The sequence below is a fragment of the Sitophilus oryzae genome, unplaced genomic scaffold, assembly GCF_002938485.1.
Source record: "Sitophilus oryzae breed Bouriz unplaced genomic scaffold, Soryzae_2.0 scaffold_151_pilon_pilon, whole genome shotgun sequence".
NCBI classification, from domain to species: Eukaryota; Metazoa; Arthropoda; class Insecta; order Coleoptera; family Curculionidae; genus Sitophilus; species Sitophilus oryzae.
Window position 1 is genome coordinate 1,205,294 of NW_022146192.1, and position 12,722 is coordinate 1,218,015.

Below are 12,722 nucleotides of genomic sequence, written 5' to 3' on the forward strand. Positions count from 1 at the left end.
TTTGATATTCTTTTCTTAATTAACTGTAATTTCTTGTTTCCTATAATGCCAAATCTTGACCATATGGTGAAGGTTGAGTTTTGATCTTATTAGTTTTATACCTGTGTTTATACAAGACCAAATTAAGATTAGTTTGTAATTAGTTTGTGATTTAAATTAAGATCTTTCTTATAATATTTGTTATGTCTTAATCTTAATACTATATTATTCTTTGTCTGGAAAATAAATGTTAAAATATCTTAATTTTGCATATCCTATTCCATCCTTCCATCAGGAGAAATATGGTTTATAAATCATATTATGCTAAGAAAATCACATAAATTAGGTGTAAGAATAGAGAAATCTTAAGGTAGCAGAAAAATCAATGCAATATATGTATAAGCAGAATTAAACAAGGTAACTGTAAATGTTGCTGAAGCTGATTCTACAATTTTAATTACGAAGGCTAAAAGGCCTTTTAAGGCCTCCATAGTTTTGATGGAATGTTAAAAAAAACCTATTATGAACATGACATGGAGCTACAACATTTAAAAATTAAAAAAAAGAAAAAACTTGGACACATCCCTTTTAATTCCCCGAATTTTTAATAATGCACTTTTTAAGGCTCTCCTTCCCACTGGCGCTAGCCTAGCATTTGTAAGGGTTTGGCTGTCACAAAATGCTGCAAAAACCATGTGACCTTTCTTCACGAATCTTTTTTTATTTGTTTGTATACATCTTAAGACGTGCTTATAATTATATTTCCTTCCCCAAACTCAACTCAAACTGTTTCAAATTTACCCCTAAAACGCCCTAAAAAAAGATGATTTTATAAGTCATTTTTTTAGCATTAAATGTATTCAAATCGATTTTCAAACTAATTACGAGCACCTCCGGAAGCTTCCTTAATAAAGTGAAAGAAAAATTATTTCAAAATATTAAAAAACATGGTCGCAATTTTGTGACGCCCGACCCTCTGCAAACCCAATTTTGATCATTTTTGTTGTCCGTAATGTGGCGCCCTCACGTGAATTTTGTTGCTGACGCTTTTGAAGGCGGGCAAAGAAAACCAGGTACGTATTCGAATTATTTGGATAAATTATTTTATAACGCTTGTCTCTTACACAATAATTTGAAATTTTTATTTGGTAATCAAATCACACGGCAAACAAAATTTGCGTTGCAACTATTGTGTGTGTATAGTCATTGATCATGATGCGTAACAAAACATAAAACAATAAATAATTAATAAGATGATTTGACCACGGTGAAGTAATGGAAGTCCACAGTAACTTTCAATAAGCAAAAATTAGAGTAAAATCGTTATATCGCATTAAATAAAGAGATAGTACATGACACATGATACAGAGATTACATGATATAATAATTGTTACTACCTATTCTACTTTGCTCTATTATTTTTAAATTGTTTAAAAAATTAATATTGTTAAAAGTGATAAAAATTATACTACTATGTATTATACTGGTGATAGTTAAAGTGCCATAATAGTAGTACTCTACAAACAAAAAATAATTCGAAAAAAGACACACCAAAATAAAATTAAAAACACTGAGATGTACTAAGATGATATCTTTACTCAAAAAGTATGTACTACATATACGAAGTCAATGGACATACATATAGGCAATAATAATGCATATAAACATTTATTATATTAGATAATAATATTGTTTAAAAAATGGACGATTACGATGGACTACTTAACTTTTAACAGAGATATTTGTAATAGGCATATTTCTAGATTTTCTAGGATCCACCAATTCGGTCAAAAGACATTTTATGTAGAATTCAGTAAGCTGTTTTTTATTTTTTTCCAAAAAACTTCATATTTGAAAATAATTTCGTGTTTAATCCCCAAGGGTGTCCACACAGGAAACAACCTAGGGTCACTAAAAACATTGATTATCTCCAAAAAAAAATATATTAATATTTCATAAATCTTGTTATCAATTTACAACAAGTAGGCTTTGGAGCATCATAAAACAAAAGCAAATGAATAATGGAATTGTCGTAACTAATAAAATGCTATTATATCGCAGCAGAAGTGTTTCAATTTTTTTAAAACGTATGTTTTACAAATATTTTTTTTATGATGAATGTAGATGATAGGGGCAAGTTTTTCTTACTGTACTGTTTTTCTGCTCTTTCACATTTTAATAATATTTTCCCATATTTGTATTAGGGTCATTTTGGTTAAAATATATTTTTCAAAAAAAACCTTTAAAATTTGAACGATTTAAAAAAAAATGTAGAAATAGCGTATTTTTTATACATGTCATTCGCTTAGGTAGTCCTTATTCTTTTATGTCGAGCAAAATAAATCTACTAAAATAAAATAAATCTGCCCCAAACCGCCACCCTGTGTGGTAGAGCATATATTGTTTTGTTGGATGCACAGTCCGGCAATAGTGCGTCAGGCATCTGTAGCTTCTAGAATAAAAAACATTTTTAAGTTTGGAAACCTAAAGTATGTACTTATGTAAGAGGATGTATTTCAGGAAAATATTTTAACTTCTATAGGGTGGCTCAAAAAAGTATGAGTGGACCGGGATGATATTTTTAAATGGAATAAATGGAACACTCTGTATATTGTTGCATTTTTGGCTTCCTTTCTGATCACTTTACATAATCCTAAGATAAGATGTAAATATATTTGGAATGTTTCAGAGATATTAATAAATAAATAAAAAAAATATATTTTTCAATAAGTTACAAAGTAAGTTGATAAAATATTGCATTTTCAAAATAATTACAAATAAAATGAAGGTACAGCTCTTATCATATTTTTATGGAATTGTCTCAAAAGTCTTAAAAATCGATTTTTAAGAAAAAACTAGTTTTATAAAAAGTTCATTAATTTTGACTTTGGACCCTGTATAACAAAATTTTTTCTTCTCTGGTGATCGAACGAAAATCCATGTTGACGAATCACATCCATGCCCAAGATGAAGCCATCTTCAATATCTGCCACTAAAACGCTATGCTGGAACTTCATATTTCCTAACTTCAGTTCGACGATAGCCTCTCCCCGTACAACGGCCATTTCCCCCGTAACTGTACGTAAACACACTCTTCTTCCCAGAGGCATCAGCTTCAATCCTTGCACTGAGTTAGCCCGCACCAACGATACCGTAGCGCCAGTATCCACTGTCATTCGGATTCCCTTTCCATTGACTTTCCCGTCGATCACCAAACTGTCAGCGGTTCTTCCTAGACTCCTAATGGAAAAAATCCTGGGGGCTCTGTTCTCCCCAGTCAATACTCGCCCCTTAGTATTGACTGATTTTAGTTTTCCTGGTGCCTACGTTCTCTGGATGGTGAACGGGATCGCATTTGGACGGGGCAATCCCGTTTGATGTGGCCACTCCTGCCACATCTAAAGCACCTTATGTCCTGGAATCTTCTCTGGTTCTCTGTCTGGGTGTTGTTGACTCCCTTGTTTATTAGTAGCTCACATAGTTTGTCGACTTTCTTACACATCTCCTCCAAACCTCTGTGAGTGCTTTCGGGCTGTTCCTCGACCGTTACCGATCTTATCTTCGGCCTAGGGATGGCGCTAAAGGCAGCTTCGATTTCCAGCGCCCTGACCAGTGCTTCGCTGCTGGTGGAAAATCGGGATATTTGCAGCGCCCTCTGCAATTCGTTGTCCCTCAGTCCGCTAATAAAGCACTGAGCAGCGAGTTCCTCCCTAAACCCTTCCGGTGCTTCTGGGTATGCTAGGTGTACCAGCCGACGTAAGTCTGCTTCAAATTCCTGCAGACTCTCTCCGGACCTCTGCAGGCGCGTCTTGATCTGGGCCTGGTAAAGTTGACGTCGATGTTGGTCGCCATATCTTCTGTCCAATGCAGCAACCAAAGCCTCATACTCCTGCTGTTGGGCTGCAGGAATAGTTTGTAGCAGTTCCAGGGCAGGGCCACGCAGCGCGATGACAAGTGCCGCTGCTTTATCCTGGTCGGTCCATCCGTTGGCAGCGGCGGCTGCTTCAAACTGGCGGTGGTACATCGTCCAGGTGGTTTGTCCATCGTAGGTGGGGGCCTTGAGGTTCGCAGTCCCAGGAACGCCAGGTGTCCTTGCATGTGCCTTGGTCTTCTGTATGTCCATCTCTAATTTTTCCATTTTCTGTTGAAGGCGCTCCTCCAGATCTTCTACGACTTCTTGGAAGTGGGCCTCTTGTCTTCGTTCCGAATTTTCGAGACTTTTCTGCATGCGGTCTTGATCTTCAATTTTGTCCTTCTGGCGACGTACTTCTAAATCTTCAACAATTTTCTCCAACCGTTCTTGTCTAATTTCTTGATTTTCTAGAATTTTCTGAACACGGTCCTGTTCTTCTTGTCTTTCTCTATGACGTCGCTCCTCCAAACGAATTTCCAAATTTCCTATTATTTTCTCAAGCCGGTCCTGTTCTTCTTGTTTTTCTTTCTTTTGACGCGCTTCTAAACCTTCTAACATTTTTTCTTGATTTTCCATAAGTATTTTCTGTAGGCGGTCTTGTTCCTCTTCTTTCTCTCTTCTCATATTCTCCATAAAATCGCCCAATAATTTGCTTACTTCCTCCATTTTCTTCGCTTGCTCCCTTGTACCAACCATAAAAATACTCTGATTCGGTCTAAAAATCTTCCAATCCACTTAATTTCTTCTTAAAATCCTCTTGAATCGCACTTCCGACACCAATTGTTACGGATTCCGTGGGTCCACTATTTAAACTCACGATAAAATACTTAACGAATTTATTTGTCTCACTCTGTACACACAACTTATACTATTTACAACACAATTTATGCAACTACTATTACTCTAACGGTATTTCGCGTTATTATGAAACTTCAGACTTCAGACTATCTTCAGACTCCTCCAACTGTCAAAGCGCGGGCCTTATATACCCCCTGGCGATGGTTTCTGGAATTTTCTAAAGAATTCTGTAATATTCTTTTACTTTCTGTCGAATTCGCCAGGTTCCTCAATGCACCGTGGCGGTTATGCAACCAGTAATACACCTTGACCTTAACAATAATATTGAAAATATATCATTTTGAAGGACTGGCCCTGTAAATTGGACGTCGTTTAAACTTACTCCGGAATCTGTTTTTTGCGAAGCATTAAACACAACTCTACATTTTGTGGTCAAACTATTGTCTTTTATAACGGCGTGGTGCGATAAGTAGTAACTGTTAGAGGGTATTTTAGGTTCAACATCTTGAATCGCCGTCATATGCCCCATATTTTCAAATTCGTTCATAAATTTTATATATTCATGTTTCAAGGCTACGTTTTTATCTAACCTACGTTTAAGAGAATAAAACTGGCTGAGAGAGATATCACGTGGCTTTCCTAGGGTCTCTAGTCTCTAGTGACTTTTTGAATGGTATGCTAACTACAAACCTGCCTTCGCTATCACGCGTAACAGTATTTTCAAAATAATTCTCACAGTATTGTTCTTCTCGAGAAAAAATATTTTTAGCATTTACCTCTTCGATTTCCCAGAATTTACTAATTTTTGCCTCTAATAAGCCTAATCCCACATTTAAGCACGATACGGACATAAAATTTTCATTTTTACCGTCCGGTGTATACGTCATGTTTCCGCCTAACATCCAACCTAAACGCGCGTTTTGTAGAATAGGCATATTTGAACCGAGTTGTTTTTGCTCTGGAAGAAGTATAGAATAAAATACAGGTATACCCAGTAATATGTCAATGTCGCTTGAAATGTTGAATTTTGGATCTGCGAGACATAAATTTTGATTTAGAGGTATAATGTTTTTATTAAATGATTTTAGTGGAAGCCTATCGGTTATGTTTTGCATCACTAGAAAATTTAAGTCTTGACTATAGTCATTTAGTCGCCACATAATCGTAATATTAACTTGCCCCTCAATTTTTGTCATAGCCTGACCTACGCCCTTGACAACGTGGTTAATTTTTGTGGGTTTCAAATTTAATTTTTGACATAACGCATTAGACATAAAATCTCATAGAACCGCCGTCCAGAAGAGCGCGACATTGTTCAACCCTGTCACCAATTTTTATTTGTATGAGTGCCGTACTTAATAAAACTTGCGATAAATCTGTAGAGGCGCCTGCAACCGTTGCGTTCCCCGCTTGTGTCGTTTCAGTGTTGCGCACGGTACCTTCTTCCGCGTCCGTCGCGTGCGTCTCCTCCGCGGCGACCATGGCGGCAGTTTTATTTTCATTTTGATTCAGTTGCACCCAGAGCCAGTCAACTGAGATATACGACCTTGAACGATCTTTTTTTGGGGTAGTAATTTCCTGGGGTGCTAGATGGCGTACTTTTATTTTAATTTTTCTAGTTGCCTAACAATTGCGTACAAAATTGTTTTTATAGTTGCCTAAATAGGCCTATTAATTATGTTCTGTCATTGTTCTGTATGTCAACAGATGTCAAATCAGTTTTCCGTTTCCGGCTTCCTCCTTCCTCTTCAGTTGTGTTTTGCCATGGAATGGAGATGTGCGTTTCGCTGTTTTCTGGTTGTGTGGCTGTGTTTTTTTGCAATCTTCATTTTACAATCGTGATTTTGTATTTTTGAATTTTTTTGAACTTTGTTTTGTGTTTGATTTTTAAGATCTTTATTAAAGGTAAGGTCTAAGTTAAAGGTCTTTGATTTATCTAACAATTTTATTTAATAATCCGAGAAAGTGAGGTGAGGTAACCTAACCAAGTCCATATTCCTGAATTTTATTTTTCAACAATGTAATATTTACAACGCCATATATTTTTACAAAAAAAAATTGATCAACTCCATATTTTTGTACATAAACTCCACAATGTGATATTACACAATTGTTCAGTCCATATGTAAAAAATACACGTAAATAAAACATTGTTTCTAATGGACGTCACTTTCTCTTGTATTCCAACGATATTTGTTGTGTTCTTAAATCAGGTACTATAATAAATATTATACTTTTTAATCTGTTGTTTTATTTGTTTGTAAAATGTTTCATGGTATAATTTTCTGTAAATTAAAATAAATTATTTATTGCAGGTTTTTATGCACATAAAATGATATAAGCAAACCATTTAACACTTTACAATAGTTTAACCTGGTTTAACCTTTATATTTAAATCCTTGTTTTTTACCATTTGACTTGTTTGCCAACTTGGGACCAATCAAATGACTACACATTATTTTGTAGAAATCTGATTGGCTCTAACTGGCGAACAAGTCAATACGTCTTACTTAAAAATAAATTGCATCTATTTAAATTTGCCGCCACCTTTGTTACTTTCCTGGGTGGCTAGATGGCGCCACTTCAATATACAGATTACAGATTTCTTTACAAATTTGAAACCGTTTTGAAACTAAAAAATGCATGGGAGTTAGCGTTCTTCTTTAGTGTGTTCTGTGGTTGCACCCCGTAATTATTTATATGCAATAATGTGTGGTGTGGCCAGAGGGTGTGGCTTATGACAAGTTGCGCATTTCCTTTGTTTACATTGCCAAGTAAAGTGATTTTTACGCAAGCAATTAAGACATAATTTAATTTTCTTTGCTTCAACAACTCTTCGTTCCGCTGACAGTTGTTCAAAAGACTGACAGTTATAAATCGCATGATTCTCATTACAATAATAACAATTTAATTTGGTAGCTAATGTAGAATTTTGATCCGTGCTAGAATAACTCCGGCTGTTGGTCGACTTAAAATTTACCTTTTCGGATCTATCTTTAATCATTTGAATTTTTTCTAATAATTCACACCTAGCTTTTAAAAACGCATCCATATCGTCCATACTTGGTAGGTTATTTTGACCCCCTTGCACCTGAGCTTTATGTGCTTTAAACATCTCCCACTCTTTCCGGGTACTCGCATCAAATTTGTTTGACATTAAGTAAATAATTAATCTCCCAGTGTTCGGTACATTCGCCTAAAATTTTTAGTGCTCTCAGGTGCTTGGTAAAGCTGTCAAAAAGACCTCTCAAATCGGAATGATTTTCTTTTGTTATATTTGGATACTCAAATAGTGATTTTAGGTGATTATGAATCATTAAATTTTTATTTTCGAACCGGTCAACGAGTAATTGCCATGATCTTGTGAGCTTCTTCACGTTTGGCGAGTGGAAGTCTTCTCGGATTTTGTTTGATTGGTCGTGCATCTCCGGTATCAATTTTATGTTGTACTAAATTGGTACGACCTCTCTGTCCTGCTTCTCCTTTATCAAATACATTTTGATACTTGATTATCAGGTTTCTCAATTTTCTACTATTTTCGGGAGATAATCCCTTAACGTTTACTAACTCCTTCATCATTTTGTTCGGAATTTTTGAAGTCGAAACTTTGGAGGCTTCCACGCTTCGAATGACTGAGGAGACCGAACAACAGTACTCTAACAGGGTTTTACAGAATAATAATTCGTGTTCATTACTCTCACCGGTACAGTCTTCTTCGCTCGTAGCAGGGCTTTTCCAACAGCGACCCCTTGTCCTATTTCGCTGTCATGGTTCCTTGGCTCCAACAGAATAATACTCCCATTATTCATTTTACCTTCCAGGAAACCATCCAGAAATATCTCACAGCGCTCAGGGATCGAAACATCTTCTGCTACCACCACGCGAAGTGTCTCCTCACTTTTTCGATGCAGAACCACTTCTTCTTCATTTATTTTCAAAATTCCTTGTTTGAGGTTTAGCTCAAAACCTCCAGTGGTCATGATGTCCATTCCGAGAATAAGTTCATCTTCGATGTCTGCTACCAACACTCGATGATTAAAACAGGTGCTTCCGATAACAAAATTAAGATCTACCTCTCCATGAATGAGAGCGGAGCTTCCTGTAGCTGTACGTAGTCGCCATTGTGTTGTTTTAATCCTTTTTGATGTTTTAAGGATATCCGGCCTGATGATCGTTTTGGTCGCACCCGTATCCAAAAGCATGGTCCGTAACTCTCCATCCACGAAACCATCCACAAAAATGCTGTTGAACTTGTGTTGTAGCGATGCGACTTGAGCAGTTTCGTTGGAACCTGTTGGGTACTGCTCGATATGTGTCCCTTTGATTCGACACTTGGCGAAACCGGGTCCACGTCCTTTTCTTTACAGTGACTTCTTACGTGTCCTGCCTGGCCGCAATTCCAGCAACAAGTTGGTCCTTTCTTGCCCATGTACTCCTCCATGACTTTCCGTACAATGCTTTCCACGGATTCGTCGGAACATTCGTCAATGGCCCGTACTCTTCCTAAAGACCGAGAACTTTGTTTCGTAGCCTCGAATTCTAGGGCACGTGCTAAAGCATCCACCAAGTGCGTTGGGTGGGCTAGGAGAAGCGCTTGTCTTGTCTCGTTGTCACGTAAGCCGTCGGAGAATGCCTGTACTGCCAACCGCTTCATAACATTCTCGGGCGTAGCAGGGTACGCAAGGCGAACGAGACGGGCTACATCGGCTTCAAACTCCTGCAGAGACTCATTTGCCTTTTGAATGCGATTTTTTAGTTGGGAATGATAGACATGTTCCAAATGAGCTTGGCCGTACCTCATTTCTAAATGTCGTACCAATTGCTGATAATCTCCCTGTTCCAATGGTGAGAGGGTCTGCAGGATGTCAGTCGCATCTCCCCGCAGTGCGATAGTCAAAGCGGTAGCTTTTTCAGCGATTGTCCAGCCGTTCGCTCTCGCAGCGGCTGCAAATTGGCAAAAGTAGTTGGCCCAAGCGGTTTTTCCGTCAAACTGCGGAGGCTTCATAACTGACTTTGAGATATTCTTATTTTCGACCAGTGTCGGGTCCTTCGATGATTCTTGACATTTTGGTGAATTTGCCTTTGCTATTTGTTCTTTCAAAATTTCGATTTTTCTATTTACATCTTCCTCAATCTCTGTTATTTTGTCTTGTAGCTCCGTAGAATTCTCTATAATTTTTTCTTCTAAATTAAGTATTTTGTTATTAAAGCTGGCCTGTATGTCTTTAGAATTTTCTGCGATTTTATCTTCTAAAATGTTAATTAAATCCTGGGAATTTTCCATAATTTTATCACTGATTTTATCTTCTAATTTATTCATTTTATCATTTAAACTATTCAAATTGCTGTTCAAGTTGTCTTCTAATTTTTGTAGGCACGAGTCAAGGTCACCTTCAAACTCAAAGCAAAATGTGTCAGGATACTCACCTTCCTCAATCAAAACGTCTCTCAGTCTGGCTTGCAAAATGCTTTTCTTTCCATCTGTCTCGCATTCCCTCTCTTCCAGTATGCATTTTAATTCCGACACTTTCAGGTCTTTCAATAATTTTTTCGGAGCCATCGTTAGTCTTTTTATTTTTCTAGTCAGTGTCAACATTTCAGTCAAACACACGCCACACTTGACACCAGTTGTTACGTCTTTCGTCGGTTCCGTGTGGATAGAAAGTCACAATTTATTTAAACACTATTTATTTAACACTAATTAACAAAAACAATAACCATAAAAGACTTATAGAACTATTTACAAACGATTTATAACTAAGAATTTATTTTGAATTTTAGCGCGTCAACTGCACTCGTCATTTATAACTGCCCTCTCTAGGCCACAGCCGCCGGCTTTTACACCTACAGCTAAAGATTACTAGAATAGTCCATAGATCGTTAGGTGCATAGAGAAGGTTTCGAATGTTCTCGTATGTACTACTCCATTCCAGTGGGACTCGATTCTTCTCGAATCTTCGAATGAATCATTGCGGTGTCTATGCGATGTTAAGGTCATCCGAGGGCGGGCCATATTGTTAGGTTAGGTCGAGTCCACACCGGTCCGCAACAATACGAATACATATTTTACCTATATTATATTTTGCTATCGTAATTTCTCTACTTTCTTTTATTTTCATTTTTTATTCTTTTATGAATATTGACGATTTGACAAACGAATTTTCTAATAAACTAGTTTTAAAATCAAATAAGACGGAAAATCAAAGCCATGCTCAAACACAAAATAATCTGCAAATGCTTAAAATGTATGTAGATATTTTGTAAATGTATTCCTAATTTTGACGGAAATTCTATTACCTTACACAGTTTTATTTCTGCATGCGACTTTCTCTTTACAACTTTTGGTAATTCTAGAGAGGCGATTATGATAAATTATTTAATCAGAGTAATACAAACTAAGTTAGTCGGTAGAGCTCAACTATTAGTAGGTTGCCGATCAGAACTAGATACTTGGCAAAAAATCAAAGATGCATTGCAAGCCTGTTTTGGCGACAATAGAAGCTTAGAATGTTTAGAACAAGATCTTTTTATGGCTAAGCCAAGTAAAGGAGAAACATCTTTGGATTTTGCTAAGAGATTGCAAATATTACGTAGTCAATTAGCTCAAAAATTAAATAGTCTTCCTGAAACTGAAATGCCGATTTCGACCAAAACAATTTATCAAAAACAATACGAACAAATAGCCCAAAGAACTTTTATTCGTAACCTCCCTGGACCTTTACAAAGCATAACACGACTAAGAAGTCCCGAAAATCTCGAAAGTGCTCTCACAATCATAACCGAAGAAGAAAATTTTCAATACACTCAAAATTTATTTAAATAACCCCAGTCGACTTTTAATAACATAAAACCACACACACCCATACCAACCACACCTCATCCATATTTCACACAAAGAGCTCATCAGTCTAATCAATCTAACCTACAATATAATTATCCGACAAATTTCCAAAACCAGTCTCCAAGATTCCCCCCATCTCAAAACCAGAACCGTAGTCAAATCCCCAGTCAATTTTTAAATCAAGGACCCCCGAAATTTCCTTTTCACCACGTAAACATTCAGATACAATATGTGCCTAGACATTACCCGACCAACAGACAAGTATTTGGCCCTCCAAAAGATGTATTCAAACCCACGGATCAGAAACCTTTAGATAAAGTGGAACCTATGTCGACCACGTCTCGAATCCCAAGCCTTAGACGCCCAATTTCTAATTTCTTTAAACCTACAGGTCCGCGAAATTTTATTTCGCAGGAGTTGTTTCAGATCGATAATCAATCGAACTGTTTCAGTTATACAAAAATCGAATATTGGTATACCTCAAGGCAGTATCATTGGGCCACTACTTTTTATCATCTACTTAAACGATATTAGTCAAACAACAAGAAATGCAAATTTTAGCCTTACGTGCTATGCAGATGACACTAATATACTTACTCATGGAACAACACAAGATATTCTGAAGGAGAATGGCAGTAAGGCTTTCATGAGAGTAGAGGAATGGTTTGAGGCAAATAGACTAATGCTAAATAAAGAAAAAACTAATACACTAATTTTTCGAACACAACAGAAGAAAATTGAATTAGCGAGCAATTTGAAAATTGGAGAAATGGATGTCAGCCTTGGTGATGAATGCAGATTTCTTGGTATTTACATAGACGAGCACTTAAAATGGACCCAACATATTCATAAGCTATGCTTGAGACTTGGCACAATTTCTTACGGTCTGAGAATTGTGTCAAGTTATGTGAACCCAGACTCAATGAAGACACTATACTGTGGAAATTTTGAGGCACTGCTGAGATATGGAATTCTTCTCTGGGGATCATTTTATTTCAAGGTTTACAAAAAAATTTTTAATATAAAAGTTATAGGGATGGTTAAGATACACATTTTAAAATTATTATAGAGTATACAGGGTGCTTCAAAAAAGTGTGGCGAATATAACATATGTTTTATAAACGTAACACCCTATTTTTTATTTTATTTTTAGATTCTGCGTAAAATTCCATAACTTTTTTATGTATAATG

At 36.5% G+C, this 12,722-nt stretch overlaps 1 protein-coding gene across 1 annotated transcript; it reads left to right on the forward strand.

Annotated features, from left to right (window-relative positions):
- The first annotated feature begins 11,054 nt into the window (after window positions 1-11,054).
- On the forward strand, window positions 11,055-11,513 carry LOC115878632. The gene has a single exon (XM_030895178.1). It carries the CDS (start codon window positions 11,055-11,057, stop codon window positions 11,511-11,513), a length of 459 nt encoding a protein of 152 aa, XP_030751038.1.
- Window positions 11,514-12,722: the final 1,209 nt, after the last annotated feature.

Coding starts and splice junctions, on each gene's coding strand:
- LOC115878632 (XM_030895178.1), top strand. CDS start 11,055: ATGATAAATTATTTAATCAGAGTAATACAAACTAAGTTAGTCGGTAGA.